The 22,851-nt window shown below is 28.1% G+C and overlaps 3 protein-coding genes and 1 pseudogene across 3 annotated transcripts; 2 read left to right on the top strand and 2 right to left on the bottom strand.

The window, feature by feature from the left end:
- Positions 1 to 927: 927 nt before the first annotated feature.
- On the bottom strand, positions 928 to 2,327 carry LOC113385920 (thymidylate kinase-like). The gene is made up of 5 exons (XM_026623742.1): positions 2,108 to 2,327; positions 1,878 to 2,025; positions 1,718 to 1,818; positions 1,463 to 1,580; positions 928 to 1,141 (listed from the first exon to the last, which is right to left on the bottom strand). Exons 1-5 carry the CDS (start codon positions 2,184 to 2,186, stop codon positions 928 to 930), a joined length of 660 nt encoding a protein of 219 aa, XP_026479527.1. The 5' UTR covers positions 2,187 to 2,327.
- An 863-nt stretch (positions 2,328 to 3,190) lies between these two features.
- On the top strand, positions 3,191 to 7,965 carry LOC113385919 (heterogeneous nuclear ribonucleoprotein F-like). The gene is made up of 8 exons (XM_026623741.1): positions 3,191 to 3,500; positions 4,405 to 4,545; positions 4,606 to 4,744; positions 5,265 to 5,479; positions 5,927 to 6,083; positions 7,326 to 7,455; positions 7,625 to 7,732; positions 7,855 to 7,965. The coding sequence occupies exons 1-8, from the start codon at positions 3,191 to 3,193 to the stop codon at positions 7,963 to 7,965; spliced, it is 1,311 nt and encodes a 436-aa protein (XP_026479526.1).
- A 1,365-nt stretch (positions 7,966 to 9,330) lies between these two features.
- LOC113385918 (UDP-glucuronosyltransferase 2B15-like) lies at positions 9,331 to 16,305 on the bottom strand. Its single transcript, XM_026623740.1, has 6 exons — positions 15,919 to 16,305; positions 14,089 to 14,246; positions 12,588 to 12,798; positions 11,446 to 11,674; positions 10,711 to 10,930; positions 9,331 to 9,601 (listed from the first exon to the last, which is right to left on the bottom strand). Exons 1-6 carry the CDS (start codon positions 16,303 to 16,305, stop codon positions 9,331 to 9,333), a joined length of 1,476 nt encoding a protein of 491 aa, XP_026479525.1.
- A 4,461-nt stretch (positions 16,306 to 20,766) lies between these two features.
- On the top strand, positions 20,767 to 22,851 carry LOC113385136 (annotated as a pseudogene).

Raw genomic sequence — 22,851 nt, 5'->3', positions numbered from 1 at the left:
CTATTTTTTCTAAGGTATGCTAAAGTATTCAGAAACCTTTGAAACGTAAAGATATATAAAAATGTTCATTTTCGTTTTTTTTGCCAATACTTTACCAATACTTTGACTTACCCGACGGGAAGTTAATAGAGAAGAAAGTTCTCCTAATTTATTATGTAAAACTAGCACTACAACTAATAATACAATGCCCTTACACAATATAGCAGTAAAACAGCCCACTATTAATATTTTGGCTTGGATATTAGCCTATTATTATCATATTTATAGATAGAAGAAAAGTATATGATGTATATGATCACATTAGTCTGCTTACTATACGAAGAGCGGAATGTATGATTATCATGATTATCTATGTCATGTACTACGAACATGAATAATTCTGCCATAAAAATTTGAACAATAAAATTTTACTTCGTTTTCTTACAAATTTTGGATGTTTTACTAATGTGGAAACATTATTTATAAATCAGCATAACTAGATTTAAAATATATTAATCTACAAGTCTACAAGTATTATTCTGTTTCATGAAATAAATCAGTTCCTAGTGAACATAATTATTAACAACATGACAAATTTTGGAATAATAGTATTTAAATTTGAAAACATTTTATAACTTTAATTACTATTATATTTTACTAAAAATTAGATACATTGCTGTTGAGATTCATCTTTACTAATATATAAAATAAGCTAGTGTTTAAAGCTATTTTTTTAGACATTTCAAGTGTTAATGAATCCGCTAATACTAAATGCTTCTAGAAAAAATGACATATATGTACATATGATTCAAAAGTAGTGATTATTTATTTAAAACTTTCATAAATATTACAAAAAGTGCAAATCTATACAGTGCATTATTAAATTTACGTTTAGAAATGTAATGCACAACTTTCAATATCACCAATGGTTGCTATAATAAATCACTGTCAAATTCCATTTATTGTTTCTTTATCATTCCAAAGTTTCTTAACTTCGGTATTTTTAGCTTCTATTATTGCATTCATAACAATTTCTTGTAATTCTACTTGCAACTCTTCCATCGACTTATCAGCATTTATTTCTAACCACTTTGCACAATCCTTGTGTTTTAGATCTTGAAAGTTTTTCATTACTTTCTTTTGTAATTCAGGGGTTTCATATCTGAAATATTATGATTTATAACTTATGTGTTCAATTATTTATAGATATAAACTCCAAATGAGGTAAAATCACTTTCTATAGCAATTGCTCTAAATTGAAAGTTGAAAATAATGTTTGAAAACAATTGTGAAAAATTAAAAACTTTCATTTAAATAATTTTCATTAGTGTTGATTAATATTGTTAATATTTAATTGAACTGTTTCATAATTAACAGTTAAAAATATAATTTTTCATTCAAATTTACTATGTTACAAATTTTTGTTCCCTCACTATTTTAATAATAAACAATAGGAAGAATAATCAAACCAAATATAATTAACCTTTCATTTCCATAACCACTTCTCCTCGCAATTGCTTCTTCAGTCATTGTTAATAGTAATACTAAATCAGGCTTTGGCAATCCTATTTCAGGTGACTTACACCATTCAAGATTTAAACCTGAAAAATTAAATAACTTGTTTATTATAAATAAAAGTATATCTCTTATAAATTATAGTTCATCATATAACTATAGGATATTAATATTATATATAAAATTAAAAAGGACTATGACAAATTCTCACATGATTTAGTACCTTTTGCAGAAGAAAATGCTACTCCTGAATAAGAATATCTATCAACAATAAGTGTTGTGCCCTGATTCAGTAAATTCAACATATTCTTGTTCGCTTCCCATCTAAATTTTATGTTGTAAACATTAAAAAATTATACGATATTATTATTGCATTGCTTTACCTATTTGCTGTAAATAGTAAATGAATTACGTGATCATCTAAATCTTCTTTGGAAGATAAATAAGAATTTATAAGTTTTCCAATATGTGTATTTCTGTCCGGAAAGTTAATGTACTTTGATGGAACATTTTTTGAGAGTAAATATTCCACTGTAAATAAATAGCATTGTTAAATATATATATTATAGTTGATAGTTTTCATAGCTAAAGAAGACATTCATAATTTTAATACCTAATTTTTTACATTGTGTAGTTTTGCCTGAACGGTCACAGCCTTCTAAAACAATAAGTGCTCCTCTTGAAGACGACATGATATTAAATGCAATTTAAAAATGCAATTGTAATGTATTTTGAATAGTTATTACAAAAGTTATTTATTATCCTAAACTAAGCTACTATTTAATTTACTACTGAAATTTAATAAAAGCCTAGTTATAACTATTTTGCCGGCTTTGTGTATGAATAACACATGTACTCTATATTAGTTATTAATTCATTTATTTATTATTTTCTAATTTATTCGGTTCAAGAAATATAATATATAATTGTGAGTGTAACAAATTTAAAGTAAAAGGTTTATTTTACTGAAATGACATATTGAGGTTAAAAATTAGTATTAACTGACATTCATAGAATAGACTATATAAATTCAGGATAAGAATAAGCAAACAATTATTGACTAAGAATATTCATAATGGATAGATATAAAAATAGAGGGATATCAAAACATAGATAAAAGAAGAGTATCAAAATATCTTCAAATTTCAAATGAGCTGATGCATATCGACATCTTTTATATTTTCAATTTAGGCTCTTATATTTTTTTTCACATTTTTCAGGAACAAACAAATAATCCTTTACAATTTCCATGTGCAAAAAATATTATTTCAGATGTTTTTATATTTATGATTATTATTTTTATTAATAATAAATATGTATTAATGCCAGATGTTTTTATATTTATGATTATTATTTTTGTATTAATCATTATTAACTAATAGATCTGTCTGTCTATAAAATGACCGTTTTATAAACAGCTGCATATCATGATGAAAATAGCAGAAAATACCCTTACAGCTATTATTTTATATTATATTATATTATAAGAGATTTATGAATAAGAATAGCAAGCCTGATTAAAAAGTTACACTCAAACTTCTAATGTCATATGTTACAAAATAACATATGACATTAGACTTATTTATTCATGTTTGATATTTGAAATCACCGTGACAATTGTTTATTTTAACAAAAAAATTTATTTGTTAACATCTATTATATGTATATTCTCTACCGAAATTTTAACTCTTAAATCATGTCAAGACAGCAAGATCAAAAAACGACTAAAGAACAATCAAATGTAGCAAATAATAATATGAAATTGGAAGAAAATTTGCATTATTCAATTGTCAAATTGAGAGGCCTGCCATGGAGTTCTACAGAAGAGGATATAGCTAAGTTTTTTTGTGACTGTGAGATTGAAGGGGGAACTAATGGAATCCACCTGGTTATGTCAAGAGACAACAGACCCACTGGGGAAGCTTACGTTGAATTTGCAAGCACAGAAGATCTCACAAAAGCATTAGCCAAAGATCGAAATCACATGGGAAATCGATATATTGAAGGTCAATAGTACAAGACAGCCTAATTGTTACTAACGTAGACATCCGTAGACGTAAACACTAAGGATAGTTTACAAAGAAAATCGTCAATATCAGTTTTTAAATTAGTGCTTTGCTCTACAGCTCTACATTTTCCTACTTTTTTATATAAAGCATATGCATTTTTCTTAATTCTTGGCCCTTTAGTTCTTCTATTTTACAATTAGGTGGCTCCTGTACCAGGCTGCCTTTTCTTCAATATGGCAGTTATCCAGTTTCCATTCTCTTTCATAATCCAAAACAATACTATTCTCATTCGCTTTTCATAGTATTTTCTCATTGATTAATTGCCGATCAATGAAAGTAATTTTTGTTCACACTAAAATCCATGATTCTGATGTGTACAGTCGTCCACATCATCCAAATTATCTATTGATAACTTTGGAAGCTTATTTCCTTTCAACATTCTCTTGAATATTAATTTTTTGAATTCACTATTATATTATATTTTGAAAGATTATTCAATTATCAGACCTATTTATATAATACTTTTGCTCAACCGAATACAGTTATAAAATGCAATATTGAGACAATAATTGGTAAAATAAAATTATAAAAGAAACCTTTGTAAGAAGGTGAACAGAACAATCAACTCTCATTTCGACAAAGAAACAACTAATAGTAATAAAATAGTAAAACACCGTTTGCTATTATTTACCAAACATCAGGAAACTAGCAAAAAACATTAATTCAAAATGCACTTTTTGAATAATTTATATAAAATAAATAACATTGAAGTGGATAATTTCATACCATAATTCAAGTGGACGATGCTATTGGTTCCTTCGAGCATTAGAATATCAATATCAAAGTCATGAAAATAAAGATTAAAATATATAGATGATGTATTTCGTTTATTTATTTCTAGTGTTTCGGACAAGGCAATCCGAGTTTGAGTGGGCCTTAAGGCGACAGACAAATTCAAGAGACTGGAAAAACGATGCAGTTGTAAAGTTGCGTGGATTGCCATTCGATTGCACAAAGGATGAAGTAGCAATATTTTTCGATGGTAAAGGAATTGTTTTTTTAAGTATAGCACAACTGAATATAAAACATTTTTTGTACTTAGGTTTAGACATTGTTTCGAATGGCGTAACAATGGTTACCGATTCTACTGGAAGATCCAATGGCGAAGCGTATGTACAATTTAAGAATGTAGAAAATGCAGACCTCGCATTGAAGAAACATCGCGAAAAAATTGGTCACAGGCAATCAAAGTTTTATTTTACAAAAAAAAATATTTATGCATCAAACATAAATTATCTCAAGTCTTTATATTATTGAAAACGATCTAGCAATTTGTGAAACTATAGAAGCGTTAAATGATTGTTAAACTTCGTATAATATGTTCTTATAAGCTTCAACGATTCTAATATTGACCAGAATCAAGTTCATGATTAATATACCAAATCATCTCTAACTAATTAAAATATTTATATAAAAAAACACTTCACATTTATCATAACCATAATGTCCCTAGGACAGTGGCGTCGGAACCGTGTGGGCTGTGTGGGCTTGAGGCCACCCATGAATTTTGATGGGGGGGCTCAGCCCACCCATCAATTTCAAAAAATTATATGGGCTAATATCTCTAAAAAAAATGAGACCACTGGCTGCCTATTTAAAAAAAAAAAAACGAGCCCACCCATCAAAAATTTGGTTCCGGCGCCACTGCCCTAGGATAATAATAAAAATATTTAAAAATAATAAAATCGATTACATTCATAGATATATAGAAATATTTCGAAGTTCCATCATGGACGTTCGTCGCTTTTGTGATAATCGGACATATACTAGCCAGTATATAGGCCACCCCTTGATTTCCCACACGGAACCTCGTTACGCAATGACCCCTTGCGAGAGGGCATTGCCCACGCCCCCTGGAATTTTTAGAGTCAGCAGGTTTAACAGAGGCTCGCAGCCAACAACGAGACAATTTGGTGGTATACATGATGATTATAACATATTATTAACATCATAAATGCTTACAATTATGCAAAATTGTAAAAACCCAGTAAACACCGTGCGGCGGTAGGAAAGTGAAATCCACATAAATTCCACATAGATATCACAGAGCTAAAGGCAAGCTTGTGGATTTCAGATTGCTACCGCCGCTCAGGTCACACGATGTTAACTGGGAAATCACTTGAAAAAAAAAAACGGAACGGGATAATGGCACTAGGAACAATATCTTGATTAATCATAGATAATGTTTCTTGTCTTACCGATTCAATAACCATAATAAAAAATATGGTTAATTACGAGAATAACACTGTGGAACTATCAGTAATACTGTTTCAATAATTCAAAATATCATTAGCAATGCCAATATTAAGGTCACCCAAGTTATTTTTTAATAATACGTTAAATTTATATATTGCTTACTATAGAATATAATGAATTTGAGAATTGGACATTATTGCCAAGTAGAATTTCTTCCACACCTGCAGATTTGACAGGCCCAACACGCATAGGTAGCGCTGAAAGAATTGATTTAACTTCTTCAGGAGTTAGGATAACGCCTATGGCACGTATTATGCATGACAGGTAAAGTACTACCAGCTTATATAATAAAAATAACTAGCTGTAAGTGGAATTCTGTCTTAAGGCAATTAGGGCATCGTGCCTTAAGGCAAATTGCTGGAACTTCCCGTACCAAAAATTATTATTTTTTTTAAAAACGATTAACATTTTTGAAAAAAATTTACTTCGAAAAAATAAGATTTTTGAGAAACTATAAATTGGACAAAAAATTACTTTTTTTGAAAAAAAAAAAAATTTTTTTTTAAATTTTTTTTTAAAAAAAAATTTTTTTTTATTTTTTTTTTTTGAAAAAAAATGTTTTCTTTATTTTGACATATTTTGGAAGATCTGAACTTGTTTTTCAAAGCAATCGTACTGCTTTAACTGCATAGAGACAAAATATAAAGCGCGTAAGCGCGGCGTCGCTGTCTAACGGGTAAACATTGGTACGGAACCCATAGAAAAATAAACAAAATTTAAACTTATTGTTAAAATCTCTATAAAATATCTGAAAATTTGATGTGCATATGTCTAATGATCATTTTTGACCGCCAAATGGCATTTTTTTTCACTTTTTTCGTTAGATCTCCGAAACCGCTAGACCTGCCTTTATGAAAATTTGATCAATTCTTTATCTTGTCAATACAAGTAAAATGTTTTTTGAATTATTAAAATCGGACGCTCCGTTCTCTTAAAACCTGAGTTACCGTTTTCGGCACTTTTTGCCCCGTATCTCCGGAACGGCTAGACCTGCCTTCGCCAAAAACTAATCAGCACGTCTCCTTATCAATACGAATCGAATGTTTTTTGATTTATTCAAATCGGTTGATCCGTGTTCCCGAAATCGTCGACGAAAATTTGTATCCGCACATACATACACACACATACATACATACATACACACACACACACACACACACACACACACACACACACACACATACATCCATTTTTTCTAAGGTATGCCAAAATGTTCAGAAACCTCTGAAACGTAAAGATATATAAAAATTTTCATTTTCGATTTTTTTGCGATTACTATAACTTACCCTACGGGAAGTTAATTATATAATAAAACTTTGCGTTTTATATAGAAATAATAAATGTTCTTCAAAAAAAAAAATTCATTCATTTGTTACTGATAAAGTATATAACTACAAAAACTGGTTAACAAAATTTACAAAATTAATAAAATGTTCTATTTATATAAAGATTGAAAAAGAACGAATAATTTATTAAGTTACTACATCATAAATTAATCTATTGCAGACTTAATCTTGGTAATTCAAATCATGCCTGGATTTCAGGACATATGAGTGGTGGCTTTGGTGATAACACGGCGCACTTTATTCACATGCGCGGCCTACCATTCAAAGCTCGAAATAGTGATATCATTAACGTAATTATTTTGAACTACTATCAATATTTTGATATTCAAAAATTTAAAATATACAGTTATTTTTCATAATTAAGAATTTCAAAGTTAAAAGATATGATTATTAATTCAGGCATACTATGTTAATAGTGTTTAAGTATCAAAATATAATTTGCTATTAATATTTTTTTAGTTTTTTAAACCGATCATGCCAATAAATGTCAGCATTAAATATGAACCTAATGGACGAGCAACAGGTGAAGCAGACGTTGAATTTGCGAGCAATTACGAGGCGTTACAGGTAATTTGGAATTAAGTCAGACATAATGTTTAATAAATATTAGTTCAATAAAAATTATATAAAAAAATACTAAATTGTAATTAAAATTAATCCATCATAACTATTGGTTTTGTATCTTGCAGGCTATGCAAAAGGACAAAGGACACATGCATCATAGATATATAGAATTATTTTTAAATAACAGCAACAGGAAGTCACGAGAGCTATCACTAAATGGTATATTTTCATTTTAATTTCAGTATAGCTCTAAGTACGATTCAAATATATGAATAAATGAAACCGGTCCTTACTTCTATGAATAACTTTATAAAATACTTGTAAAAGAAAACTTTGCAAAAAAAGGCATTCTATTAGCTCCTATCTTTATTCAAAATTCCCCTGTGTGCAACTTTATTAGAATTATAGTCCATAATTTGATTTATTGCATTGGCCTTATGATCAATTTTTTCAATAAAAAATTAAATACGCGTTTTATTAATAATAACATAATGCCACAATAAAATTGTCAGAGCACGCCACTAATATAACAGCAAGTTAACCGCGTATTAAATATGCTAAATAATTCTTCATATTGAATTCATTACCAAAAATATTGAAAAGTATTAATATATCAACTCTTATTCTATAACTGAAACTTTCAAGTAAGTTGAAAGAGGTAGAAAATTACATTCTCTGCTGTGACATTATATTAATATTGGAAAATTTTATTTTTTTACATTTGGTTTTGCTATGATTTCTCCAAAGGTCAGGTTAATGGCTTTTTGGTAAGCTTTTTTAGCATGTTTTATCGATTAACCTTATAAATTATTTAAAAAAATACAATTATAATTCAATTTCTGTTTATTTCTTTGCAGATCACTTCAAGACAGCATTTTATTAGTTATTCAAAATATTAATAATAATTTATATAAAATTAACGGGATTGAAAGCGGCTTTTGCGAAATCTCTTACCAATGTCACAAAAACGAATTAAGCAAAGATAGAGTTAACTATTATTTAATTTTTCTTTCATAAATATTTTTGTAATGTCGACTTTTTGAAATAAATATGTTTCTTTCTTATAATATTTTTTATTATTTTCATATAAGTTTCTATGTACTAAATATTTATTTATTACAATTTTTTATTGGAATGAATCACATTATAACACATTAAGGTTTTCGCGCAGTTAGATCAATATCCATATAAAAAGTACTATTTTTTAGTTTTGACTTTTTAGTTTTTTGATATATATATATATATATATATATATTTATTTATTTATTTAATTATTTATATACATATCTGATTAGGCAATTTACACTAAAAATAATTCATATTTAAATATTAAATACATCAATAAAATATTGTCGTAATGATTGTAAATGAAAGTTCTTTCATTCAGGGTTACTGCAAGAAATTTTTAAACGGTCATGAATTCATTGTAATTTTGAAAATAAATATATGCAAGCACATTGAACTATGGCATATCTGATTGTTCGCGACAACGTCGTCCTTTAATTGAAGTATTTTAATATAATCAATACGTAAAACCAATGAAAGCGAGTTAAAATTTAAAATTACACGCCGGTGTTTCAAATATTGCCTAATTCATGAAATCAATCGCGTTTTCTTTTTGGTCTTTGTCCAATGCCGAGAAATCTAATTATTCGGTATACTATGAAAGCGATAATTAATACAACCAAAACTAGTAAGGATAACACATCGAACATCAGCAATTTCTTCAATGACATTCCAACAGAAGGGCTTCGCATGTGAAGGGCACCATCGTGCTTCAAGACGTAGCTCACCCAGTGGACAGCCCTTTCAACAGGTGTGTTCAAGTTGTCGTGGAAACGTGCGGAAAGTTTCCCCATGTTTCTCTGAAAACTAATGGAAAACGCTCTTATAAAATTACTATTGGAGCAATTGGTTAACAAATATTTATATATTGTATAGACCTCGAGCACGAGACATATCTTTTATCTATGATGCAACGCCTAATAAATGAAATGCGAAATAAGCGAAATGCAGTTGAAACGCATAAATAAAAAAAAATCACATTTGATTTTTTTTTTAATTTTTGAAATAGTTAAGATTGTTAACAGAACTTATTTAAACTTCTGATATTAATACCACAATAATTTTGTATGTTTGTAAGCACTTAATTTGTTTAGCCATTGTCAAATAAACCGACTGAATGGAAATTGAACTAGTGGGATGTATGGCATCGTGCCTTAAGGCAAATTGCTGGAACTTCCCGTACCGTAACGAAATGTTCGAGAAATTGTGAACGTTTTCAAATAGATTATTTTGAATTTTTGTCTAATATTTATAAGAATTATATAAACTGAATTGCAAAGTTGAAATTTTATGCTGGACCTGCCTTTGCCAAAAACTAATCGGCACATCTCCCTATCAAGAGGAATCGAATGTTTTTTGAACCATTCAAATCGGTTGATCCGTGCGCCCGAAAACGTGACTGGAAATTTGTATCCATACATACATACACACACACATCCTTTTTTTCTGAGGTATGCCAAAATGTTCAGAAACCTTAAAACATCGAGAAATGTAAAAGTTTTCAATTTAGATTTTCGGCTCATTACAATAACTTACCCTACGGGAAGTTAATAAATATTATTGAAGTAATTACTTAAGATATAAATATTATTAAAATAAAAATAGTTAAGAATCTGATAAAAATATTCTAAACCCTGTGAATGAAGTAGTACTTCAGAAAACAAATGGTCACTTCAAAGGCATTAAAAATTAGCTAAATAAGCAAGAATACCTAGCCCTATTATAGCCTTTTTAAAAACTGGAAAATCAATAGAAAATGCAAAATTATACATAAAAGACCTAAATATAAACCACCTCCAAACTTAAGCATTCCATAGGAACTGTATCAAATACCAACTGAAGATCTATACTTTTCTTTTTAATTCACATACTATATTTTCTATATATTATATTACTATCTTCTATATATAACTAACCTGGTGTCTGTCAGCATTTGCCGAATTTTTGTTTGCAATACTTCACTCGTAATAGTATTGTAATCCAGTGTTAATGAGACATTATCTCGGCTAGTTTTATGAATATTTTTATGCTGATCTGCAAAGAATGGTAATCCCAGAATTGGCACAGCATTATAAACCGCTTCTTGAATACTCAGAAGACCAGCATGTGAGATGAACAAACGCACATTTCGATGAGCTGTTTCAAAATTTTGACAAAATTAGTCACTTAATTTGTTATATATTTAGAACATATAAACTAAAATATTCTGAAGTATTCAATTATACTTTAGAATTGATAAATATAATTTTGAATTAATGAGTTTATTTAATCTATGTATTTTTTTTAAAAAAAAACTGAGTATATAATATTCCAGGTTAGCTTTTCTCGGCGATCGGCCCAGTTTTTATTTTTTATTTACAAGATAAAACTTAAGACCTGTTTAATTAATATTTGTTTCTTCGTAATAAATTGTGGAAAAAATTTGATGAATTTAATGAAACTTGCATAGCGTTAAATTCATAGTTTCAAGGAACAGTCTATTACTACAAATCTATTAGTCGCTCATATAAAAGTTTTCAATTTTTTCATATAAAAGCTCTATCTACTGTAGACTACAAGCTATGCCAAACTATAACATGCAGATAAAAAAAGATTCAGAAATTTTAAAATAATCAGCAAAGATATCATTGAAATATTATCTTATTATATACCTAAAATATCATTTTGCGGTATCCATTTATGTATTATCACATTAGTAGGCAGCTTTTTAATAAGACTTTCATTTCCAAATTTCCAAACAAATCTATATTCAGATAATTTTCCAAAAGCATCTAAAAACATTTCAATCTTTTCTTCGCTCATAAGCTCACTTCGTATTCCATTTCCCAAACTGAATAAAACGGCACCATTTGAAGATTCGTTCAAGAATTTAAGAATTCTCTGTAATAACAAGAACAATGTTATGCAAACACGTTTATCTTATACGCTAGATATTGAAAGTCATTATAATAATATTATTGTTTAATTAAAATTATCTATTTTAGCCGACATACAATTAACATTGTATTACAAATTATATATGGTATAAAAATGCTGATAGCATGTATAACTGATTATTGCAGCATGATTGCAGCAGTGTATATTTTCAAATAATTTCTTGACATTTTGACTGCTATAGATTAGCTGCTTGTAATACTTAATTAAATGTTTTCAATAAGTGCGGTTTCAATAAATACTAAAATATTTTTTTTTTATATTTATGTTAAATTCATAATTTTTGTTATCAAAATGAATTTATATAATAATATTTTAATCAATTTATGTCAGAATTATATATGTAATTTCTGTATATTACATATATAATTTTACAAAATTATATCAACTGTTAAACGTATTGCGTATATTATATTATCACAGCATTTTATCGGAAATAAAGTGTACAAAATATTTAATTTATTTCCGTATTCCGTATTAGATACGCGCAAATATATTATCATTGAGTTCAAAATAGAATAAAAAAAATTAAATATGAGATATAATTTTAATTAGTTAAAAACAAACGCATGCGTTTTTTGATTATTAGAACACTTGCTGTACAGTGTTATTTTTTAGTTAATTAAATGGCGAATAAAATTATTACCAACGTTTTCTATTTAACTTTTAAAAAAATGAAACGACTAGAGTTTCTAATTATTAAGATAAAATATATGCTTTGATGAATTAATCATATGTCTTATGACAAACTGATTGAGCCTCATGCCCATTATCGTTTTCAAACCTCGTCAAGTTTAAATTATCAAATTTTTATTTTTCCTGGTTACTTATAAGGAATAAAACTCAATTTAATACTGACCTCTGGAATATTTTTTATAGATGGTTTCTGGATATGCAAACCAGCGAGCGGTATAATATTAGGCATCAACGGATGAGACATGTCCAAATTTGGATCAGAATTTGTGAAAACAACACTAGTGTTTTGCTCGATAGATTCTAAATTTTTGACTATATACTCGCCAAAAAATTCTCTTGCTCTCAAATTTTCATGTCTCATAAACACGAACGTCCTAAATACAAGAAATTTTATTATTTAAGATAGATATAACATTATTGTTTCGTTTGAATGCACCTTTATGCCGATTGTAAAAAAAAATATCTTCAGTAGTAAAACAAATTATACAGCCATGGTATACATATAATAAATGAAACTTGTAATATATGTAATACGATAAACAAAACTTTAAAATTAAAAAAAAAATAAAAGGTGAATTAATAATATTTTGAGATGTGCTTCCCACAAAATAAAAATAACAGGATTATTAAAGAATTATGAATTAATTCGAATCTTCGTAAAGACATATTTTGCAATGCTTGGCTGAGTGCAAATTTGCATTTGGGTACTTGCTTTCGATAATCATAATAAATACTATCCTATCAACTTATACATTTCATTTTATTCTATATGAAAATTGCGATGAAAATACAGTGATTTTTGCACTAAATAACGTAGTATACTATTGTTATTTGGGGAAAAAATAGGTTTAATAGTTATATTTCAAAAGTGGAAGTTGAAGAATTTTTTTCCTGCTGTTAAAATATAGGTACTTGCTGAAGTAAAAGCTCACCGTTAAAGAAACTTTTATTATTGGATTATTCACCTTTAGATCCCAAAAGCATATAGAAATTTTTTGAAGAGTATTATCAAAAAGCGATGAAGAGAGAGTTAGCTGACTTATAGTGCCGCCATAAAAGACCCTTTGATCAATAAAGAAAAAGTGATAAGGTAAATAAGATGAACAATTGCTAATGATCTTGAAGAAGAAAGAAACTGTCGCTAGCTTCAGAATTAAGAAGCTAAAATATATAGCAATGAAGAGATCAGGATCACGCTTTTAAACAGAGCTAATAAGTTATTTATATCATACATGAGTATTTTTGTAATTATTTTATTTTAGGTAGTCATAATCAATACTACAAATCAAACTAATTCTATTAACATGTATTATTACTATAAAAACAAAAAGCGTGTTAAATAACGGAGGCTTGATGCTAGATAAATGAATCTCTTTATGCGAGGCATCACTGTATAAATATGACAGAATTGTTAAAATGGTAAGATAAATGATATGATAATCAAATTTATTTATTGTTAATTATTATTCACACACATGCTTTAAAATAAAAAAAAATAAAGTCAATCAATTCTACGTAAATTAAATGTTAATAGATACATCGTAATGAATTAGTCAAAATCAAGTGCCATTGATCGGTTAAAATTTGCTAAATAAATTAGTATATAAAATAGAGAAGAAGCAAATGTATGTTAATCATGCATAATCTAGCATGTGTCTTATTACCTGTACATCCATTCGGCTGCGTGCAAGAATAAGTTGACCGCTCTTTGAACAAATGTCATCGGCCCATCATATTTGGAAGAAGGATGAACCATATAAGACGGAAAATGAGTATTTCCTGATACAAAAAGGGTATAAGTTGGCGTACTTAAAGGAGTTATCTGTGGGAATCGATAATTAGAACAGAAATTATAAATGAAATTAATTAAAAATCATAAAACAGAAATATGCATCATTTAAAACATACAGTAGAAGCTCGATTAACCGGACTAATTGCTGTCGGTAGGCATCCGGATAATCGAAAATCCGGATAATTCAATGTATGAAGAATAATGATGTATATTTATCAAAAATAACAAATACATACATAGATTTGAACGAAAATCAATGTTTAATAACAAATTAACATTTCCTTATGTATGTACATACATACACTAAACCGCAACATAAATCGTGCAAAAATTGATGAATTGTAAAAGTATGTACATACATATAACTCTGTCGCGGTTGGTAGTCCGGATAATCGCGAATCCATATAACCGAGGTCCGGATAATCGAGGTTCTTCTGGTATATTTCTGGCGTTTTTTTTTTCAAAATAATATAAATTTAATTTCAAAATATAAAATTCAATATTTAATAAAAAATTATTCTTTATAATAAGTAAATTAAGTAAGTATTATGCAACTATCACTTCCAATAGTAATATTAATGCATCCATATATCTAATAAATCAAAATTTGCAGAATTTCCCAGTAAAACCGCCTATTTGATTACTCAAATATAAACTGGTTCAATCTAAAATAGTGTTTCTCAACAGTCTATATACTTGTGCAACAAATTATGATTAAAAAATCTCAAAATCATTAAAATTTTGGATTATGGACAATTGCAAAATTTCCTTGTCATTAACATGGTGTGAAACCACTTCAGTTTAATTCAATAATAAAGAAATAATATAAAGGTTTAGATTATTTGCATATATCGCAACATAAATTTCATTTTCGAAAATATTGATAGAATACTCGAGTTGATCACATATAATCTTCTATATATATAAAAATAAGTCGGGTTTTTTGTCCTGACGAAATAACTCCAGAACGCACGAACCGATTACGACAATTTTGCATTCGTTGGAAAGGTCTCGGGCTCCGCAAGGTTTATAGCTAAGAAAATTAATTGTGCATGGCATCGTGCCTTAATGCAAGCTACTGTAACTTCACTCACCGTAATTAAAAATTCGAGTAATTACATTAGTGAGAATTATCAGAATTATGCTTGGTTAAGTCAACGAGCAATTCTTGCCGCAAAGAATAATGATGTACACGCACTGAATTTCACCGTTCAATCAAAAATTGCTGGCAATTTGGTGACATACCAATGATTCCGACTGGTCTTCCGTTTGACTTCAAACGATTGCAATTTCCAGTTCGCCTTGCGTTTGCAATAACAAGTCGCAAGGCCAATCGCTTAGTGTTTGCGGGATAAATTTCAAATAGATTATTTAGAAAATCATTGTTTTTCACATGGGCAGTTATACGTTGCCTGTTCACGAGTTGGAAATCCATCCGCTTTGTTTGTGTTAACGTCAGACCAAAAAACAAAAAATGTGGTTTACCAAAGAGCACTTCAATAAAACGGATAATTTGCGGATTCACTTTTATTTACTTAGAGAAGTTCAACTAAAAAACACTTCATTTTTGTAATCCAAACAAATTCATTACTGTTGTATAATAAAATCACATTTTTCCTTTTCAAATATAAAACAAACAAAAAATTGTGGCGAAACGGAGTTTGTCGGGTTTGCTAGTTATAATATATTAATTACTACTTACGGATATCAGGGGCGGGTTATTAAAATAATTAACAAATCCCAAGAGACATTGTCCACATGTATAATCATGTATCACTAGGTCAAATGAATCCCTTGGATAATTTAACAACACTTTTACTCCTTCAGACTGCAATGCTGTTTTACAAACCAAATTGAAGAACTCGTACATTGCCAAAATATTAATTAATTGCATATAATCCGACATGGATTCGTAATCGACATTGTTATACATTTGTTGTATTTTTTCGTTTACACCATCTAAAGGTATATAATGGAGATTTTTTGAAGGTTTATCTGTTTCCACACTCAATGCTGTTACATTGTGTCCTTCTTTGACCAGCGATCGCATCAGAGATCGATTCCAAATGTGATTGCTTCTAGAAGGCATCCCGAGGAGGAATAATATATTTTTTGCCGAAACAGTTTGGAATAAAAGAAACATTAACCATCCATAATTTTTTGCTAACTTCATGGTGAAATATATATCTAGAAAGAAACACTAATTATAACTTTGCGAGATAAAATTAAATGCTAGAAAATAATTTGGAGAAAACTCTAGATCATTATAAAGTTTTTTTTATGCGAGATCAAAAAGGCAACATTCATCAAAAATTCATAAAAAAATGTTGGCATAGCATTGAGCATACAAAGTTACAAATCATATAATAAAAAAAGCATATATTAATATTGTTTAGTACTTTCCTGAAATATTTTTATAGCAGTAGAAATTATTATTAATTTAACCAATTGAGAAAAATTATTAAATTTATTAGTGAATGATTTCATGAAGATTTTTAATGCCAGTGAACTAAAACAAATTTGCTTTAATGTTTTTAGGTAATTTTATTATTTTATTGTCGTTTTGATATTAGAAGTGTAAGCTCTTATTAAGGTTAGAAGAATTTCTTTTTACAAGGCATTTTTATAGTAGCAGAAATTATTATTAACATAAAAACCAATTGAGTAAAATAATTAAATTTATTAGTGAATGTTTTTGTGAAGATTTTTAATGTCAGTGAACTAAAATAAATTTGCTCTAACGTTTTTTGGCAATTTTATTACTTATAATTCTTATTATAAGGTAAGAAGAATATCTATTATTTCTCAATCAATTTAATTTTCACTTTGGTGAGAAGTCAAATGTAATAAGAAAAGCATGTAATCTTTTAAATTTTAATGTTACTATTATAATATACGATTATATATAATATGTGTATAGTTGAAGTGTGATATTTAATCTGTTTATTTGTTGAAATATGAAATGATATAATTTTGAAGTAAATCTATTTCATTGTTATAAATCTTATGGTTTTCCAATAATGACATGGCAAAAAAACTTATTACATAGTACAAGATTAATAATATTTCAAACCACCAAATAAATAAAAACTTGTCATGCATAACCATAATTTAAACATTTGTGAATGTGCAGTATCTACAAGGTTTTTTGGTCACAACATAACACGGAATGAATAATATATGATCATAAAATATTATTTAGCGCAAAAGTTGCTGTACTATCTGCGCTGTTTCCTCTATAAGATTGCTTTAGAAAAATTTGAATCAAAGACCTCATGGGTCAGAAAAGATAAGCATTGTCCTAGATCTCTTACCGCGGAAAAATAGAGCAAGGATGCAAAACTATAAAAATAAAAACAATGAAATATGTGAATCATTTTTATCATGGTTGAATCATTCGTTATAATAAGATGATTCGCAGATATAAATAAGTAATGAATTGAAAACAGATATTGAGTGATTCATATGTTGAACACCTTCCAATCTAATATAAATATAATGAGCATCGCATGCTATTTTAATTAATGGCTATATGAAAAAAATATTATTTACGCAAATACAATTAATTTGCAGAATAGAATTGTAACATTGTTATACATATATTGTCAAATATTACCTTAAATTCGTAAATATTGAACACAACATATATCATATAATACTATTGCAATTAAATAGCTTACTAAACAATAACTCAAGTACTGAAGAAATTATGAACTAACAATTTGTTATTGTCAAAAAACCATTTTGTGTTAATATACTTCAAACAAAATAAAATAGTCTATTAAAGACAACACACAAAAATACTATGAATCTAATTCAACTTTTGTATTTCTATAAGCAGTTTGATCATTATAATTGGAGTTGTGTGCCTTGGACTATGAAACAGGTGTGTGTTTTTCCAATGCAGTATAATAATTATAAGTCAGCATATGCAAGACGAGAGTGTGAAACCGAGATTTGCACATTACATGATTTGTGAAAAAATCTCGGTAGTAATTAGTTCCATATGCCAAGTACGTAAACAGAATCGCAAAGATCAGATAATACACGTAAAAAACGAAGCGAAGAAAAAGGTTGAAATCATGCACCCAATTTAAAATTGAGTATCTATTATAAATTCACATTTACAATATTTTATAAATTTAATGTTTATAAATGCGATTATATTTCATTTGCAGTACATTTTCCGTAATTCTGTAATGCCACAGTTTCATTTTTCTATTCATAAAAATGAAGAAATCATTTGAAAAGAATGGAAATACATTATAAGCAGCATATTTGAATAATAGGTTTTCTGAAATATACTTATTGTACTTTCTATCATGTGATATTAGAGTATACTTGAGCAACCATTTTTGAATAAGAATAAAACTGAAAGTCATTCACAGAATTTATTAAAATATTGTTCGACTGACGAAAGACAAACACATACTTTTTCCAATTTTGCTTTCAAAAGATTCAGAATGGCTTAAAACGTTGTGACGATAAAATTCGGGTTTTCTGGTAACATCATTAACTCCTTCAGGAAATTAATAATTGTATTACATAATAGAATTTAAATAAAAATTCATAATATGTGTATATACAAAATAAAAAAGTACATCACAATTTTTTCCCCTTTGCAATAAAATTCTTGTCATTTTTATATCTGTTATGTCTCAATTATTCAAGTAGTAGTAAAATTTTCCATTGTCGTAATGGAAATTAAAGAAGAAAACATAAAACTTGGCATTGAATTTAGAACAATGACCAAGACAAAAATTATCATATTGTATTTTCGATTTCGGTATTTACGGAATTTGTTTTGATTTCGATGTAGATTACACCATCACACCATAAATACAATGTAGTTCAAAAGACTTTTACTTTCTAAATATAGTAGAATTTGAGTTCGGTTGATTTAAAAATAATAACTCAAAAGAGACAAGTTTTTCTCGAACATATTCATGAATGAAGATAATTCATTCTTAACAAATTATGATTTTGAGTAAAATATACCCGCATTGAAATAGCTAAAATCAAATAATAATTCTAAAACGATGATGATCGTGGGATGGTGATGTGATATACAAATATCATGAGTAATATAGATTTATTTAACTTTTATTGTATTTTGTATTTTTATTGTATTTTATTTTTATTGTATGCATCAATTTTTATTAACAAACTGTGTTTGTGCTTATGAAAACTATACTGATGATATTTTTCGACTAAGTCTCATATATTATATATATATATATATATATATATATATATATAATAAAATCTCGGTAAACACTTGAAATGACCTCTGTTCTAGATACTGTAAATTGTAATTTATTAAAATAATTTGTGCAAACGTAGAAATGGTAAGAGTTTTTGCTTAAAATAGAGTACAATATAGAAAACAATTGGTGATATATTTATTGAGAATAATTAATTATTATTGAATAATAATTTATTATTGAATTACATGTCTATAACATGTGAAATACAAACTCCTTCAGAAAAGTGCAAAAGCTGTCTCGAAAATCACCCAAACTTGCTTGTCAGAAAACTATGATAGCTAAAGCACCAGAAAACCGTTCGAAAGATATTGGTTGGGAATCGTGCTGATTAGTTTTTGGTAGAGATCGGCCGGGCCGTTTTCTTGTATTAAAGTTTTTTTTAAAAAAAAATCGACGATTTTTATGATTATTTTTTTGACGGTAGATACCACAGTCTTCTAGATCATACTAAAATATTACGGCCCTACGACAACTGGTTTAGCTTTAAAAATTCGTCAAAGTTTGCAAAAATTAGTATGGTCTTTTTGGCATTTGTCAAAATTAAAACTTTCATCGACGTTTGCTCAAAAACGCCTGAACCGATTTCAGGTATTTAAAAAAACATTTGATGTATCTCGATGAGGATTATCGTTTCTCAGTTTTGTGCGACGATCGGCCGAGGCGTTTCTTTGTAATGTGGAAAAAAGTGTTATAATTTTCATCCACATTTAAGCTCATACTACCAAATTGATTTTAAAAAATCAAGAACAGTCCGAAAGATATTAGTTGAGAATGATACTGATTAGTTTTAGGTGAAAATTTACCGAGCCGTTTTCTTGTAATTAACTGTTGAAAAAAAAATTAAGACAATTTTAATGAAACTTTTTTTGGCGATATATCATGGTCTTATAGAACCTACTGAAATATTACGACAAGTAGTTTAATTTTAAAAATTCATCAAAGTTTGAATAAATCAGTAGTTTTTTTGACGTTTGCCAAAATTAAAATTAGACGATTTACTTGGTACGTTTTCAACGATGTGTGATAAATCCACTAAGAATACTTTTAATCACTTATACTAATTTATATTTTATTGATTAAGTCGATTATTTAACATATATGGTAGTTCATGTAAGTTGCCTCAAGGCAGAATATCAACACCAACCAGTTTATTTATTTATTTGAATCAATGATTCATAGGCGGAAATCATCGACCATCGACCGCAGTTTGTCTATCACTGAAGCGCGTAATGATAACACAAAGATAGAGATCAACAGATGGTGTTTGGCAGTGTTTACGAGCCCAGCCTAGCTGTCAAATTGACAGTCCTTTCGCTACCATAAAGATGCAAGATGTATCTTAAGCATTTTTAAATTATTTATTATTAATCTTTTCTAATTTTATAGTAATGGAAAGTGAAATAAATAGACGACCTTTATTAGAAGATAGTGATAGTGATTTTAACGAAAACGACAATGACATAGAACATGAACAAAATGAGGACCATATTATAGCCCAACCCCATAATAATAGAAAGACATTCTTAAAAACTATTTTACCCCCTGATAAATACAATGTATCGTATTTTATATTTTATTTACTTGGTATGACAACTTTATTACCATGGTGCTTTTATGTTACAGCAAATGAGGCTAGTATTAGATCATAATTATACCTATAACATACTTAATACATTATACTAATATTAAAAATATTTTATGGATTTTTATTATAGTATTGGATGTACAAATTTAGAGATGTATCACAAAATAATACTTTTAACCGGACAGCATTACAAGTGGGATTTACAGCATATTTGACTGTAGCTTCCTCCATTCCGAATACTGTATTTTTAGTAATAAATGCCATGGTTTGCCATAGGTAAAATATAATAAACATTTATCTGTACTATAATATAAAAATAATTATTACTTTTGTTTCCAGAATATCATTACATTTACGAATGCATGGATCTTTAATAATTATGACAACATTATTTATTATTACGACTGCGTTAGTAAAAATTAACACTGATAGTTGGCAAGAAAATTTCTTTATTTTGACTATGCTGAGCGTAGTTTTCATGAATTGTAAGTTAAAATAAATTAAAAGTCTTTATAAACAAAAATAATTATGTAAACTCTTGAAAATAACTAATTAATTATACATATAATATATGCATACAAAATGCATGATCAAAAAATCTTAAGATAATTTATTATCTTAAGATAAAAATAATTTAAAAAATGGCTTTAAAATCTTAAGATAATTTATTAATAGATGTTTCCCTTTAGATGCTGCTATGATGCTTTAGTTTCAATTTTTTAATTTCATTTTCAGGTGCCAGTGCTATAATGTCTGGTGGCCTTTTTGGCATAAGCGGCAGATTTCCAGCGCAATACATATCAGCTGTTGTTAGCGGGCAAGCACTAGGAGGAGTATTTGCAGCAGTGTGTGAAATTGTTTCATTATCATTAGGAGTTAATGCAACTCTTAGTGCACTTATTTATTTTATCATAGGAGTATTTGTACTAGCTCTCTCAAGTGTAGCTTATACGACTTGACAAGAACAGAGCATTTTTCAAAATACCATTTACTATGTGAGGACCAAGTTGAAGAAGACATTCCAAAACCACCTATTTCTATAAATAACATTATGAAAAGGATCTGGCCATATGCTTTTGCTGAAAGTTTTATTTTTGTTGCAACATTATCTGTTTATCCTGGGGTGACTGTCTTGGTAGATTCTGAATACAAAGGAAATGGTCAACCTTGGAATGGTAGCATAAATTTCAATGTTGTATATAATTGGTGAAGTTAATAACTTCATAAATTACATTATTGTAGATATTTACTTTGTGCCAGTGGTTTGCTATTTTATATTTAGCAGTGGGGATTATGTGGGAAGAATAATTGCTGGTTATTTTTTATGGGTATAGCGATGACTTTAATAATACAGATATATATATTTTAAACATGAATAAAATATATGTATTTACATTTTCAGCCAAAAAATAAGCCATACATTGTAGCAGGTTTAAGTCTCATTAGAGTAATTTTTGTACCCATTTTAATGATGTGTAATGCTCATCCTCGGCATTATTTACCCATACTTATAGAAGAAGACTATATTTATATATTAATAATAACAATTTTTGCTTTAAGCAATGGATACATTGCTAATATTGCATTGATATATGCACCAAAGTAAGTGAAAATCTACCACATGCAAAATAATATCATACAAAATTGAAAATAATTATATTTTAATTTCAGATGTGTTGAACCACATGAGAAAGAAACAGCGTCATCAATTATGGCAGCTTTTCTAGGTGTAGGACTTGCAATTGGCTCAAGTCTTAGTCTTATCATGGTTAATCTATTATAA

This window comes from Ctenocephalides felis, unplaced genomic scaffold, assembly GCF_003426905.1.
Source record: "Ctenocephalides felis isolate EL2017-DRISC unplaced genomic scaffold, ASM342690v1 CF-g0.4_SCAFFOLD_03571, whole genome shotgun sequence".
NCBI classification, from domain to species: Eukaryota; Metazoa; Arthropoda; class Insecta; order Siphonaptera; family Pulicidae; genus Ctenocephalides; species Ctenocephalides felis.
Note: the sequence above shows the minus strand (reverse complement) of the source record. Positions and strands in the feature narration are given on the sequence as shown.

What these genes read in the sequence shown, in the direction of transcription:
- LOC113385920 (XM_026623742.1), bottom strand. Translation starts at nt 2,186, where the DNA reads ATGTCGTCTTCAAGAGGAGCACTTATTGTTTTAGAAGGCTGTGACCGT. An exon ending in TTACTATTTACAGCAAATAG is followed by an intron (nt 1,819 to 1,877) that starts GTAAAGCAATGC and finishes CATAAAATTTAG; the next exon opens with ATGGGAAGCGAACAAGAATA. An exon ending in AGTGGTTATGGAAATGAAAG is followed by an intron (nt 1,142 to 1,462) that starts GTTAATTATATT and finishes ATAATATTTCAG; the next exon opens with ATATGAAACCCCTGAATTAC.
- LOC113385919 (XM_026623741.1), top strand. Translation starts at nt 3,191, where the DNA reads ATGTCAAGACAGCAAGATCAAAAAACGACTAAAGAACAATCAAATGTA. An exon ending in GGGAAATCGATATATTGAAG is followed by an intron (nt 3,501 to 4,404) that starts GTCAATAGTACA and finishes ATTTATTTCTAG; the next exon opens with TGTTTCGGACAAGGCAATCC. An exon ending in AGTAGCAATATTTTTCGATG is followed by an intron (nt 4,546 to 4,605) that starts GTAAAGGAATTG and finishes TTTTGTACTTAG; the next exon opens with GTTTAGACATTGTTTCGAAT.
- LOC113385918 (XM_026623740.1), bottom strand. Translation starts at nt 16,305, where the DNA reads ATGCCTTCTAGAAGCAATCACATTTGGAATCGATCTCTGATGCGATCG. An exon ending in ATAACCCGCCCCTGATATCC is followed by an intron (nt 14,247 to 15,918) that starts GTAAGTAGTAAT and finishes CGATTCCCACAG; the next exon opens with ATAACTCCTTTAAGTACGCC. An exon ending in ACCGCAAAATGATATTTTAG is followed by an intron (nt 10,931 to 11,445) that starts GTATATAATAAG and finishes ATTTTGAAACAG; the next exon opens with CTCATCGAAATGTGCGTTTG.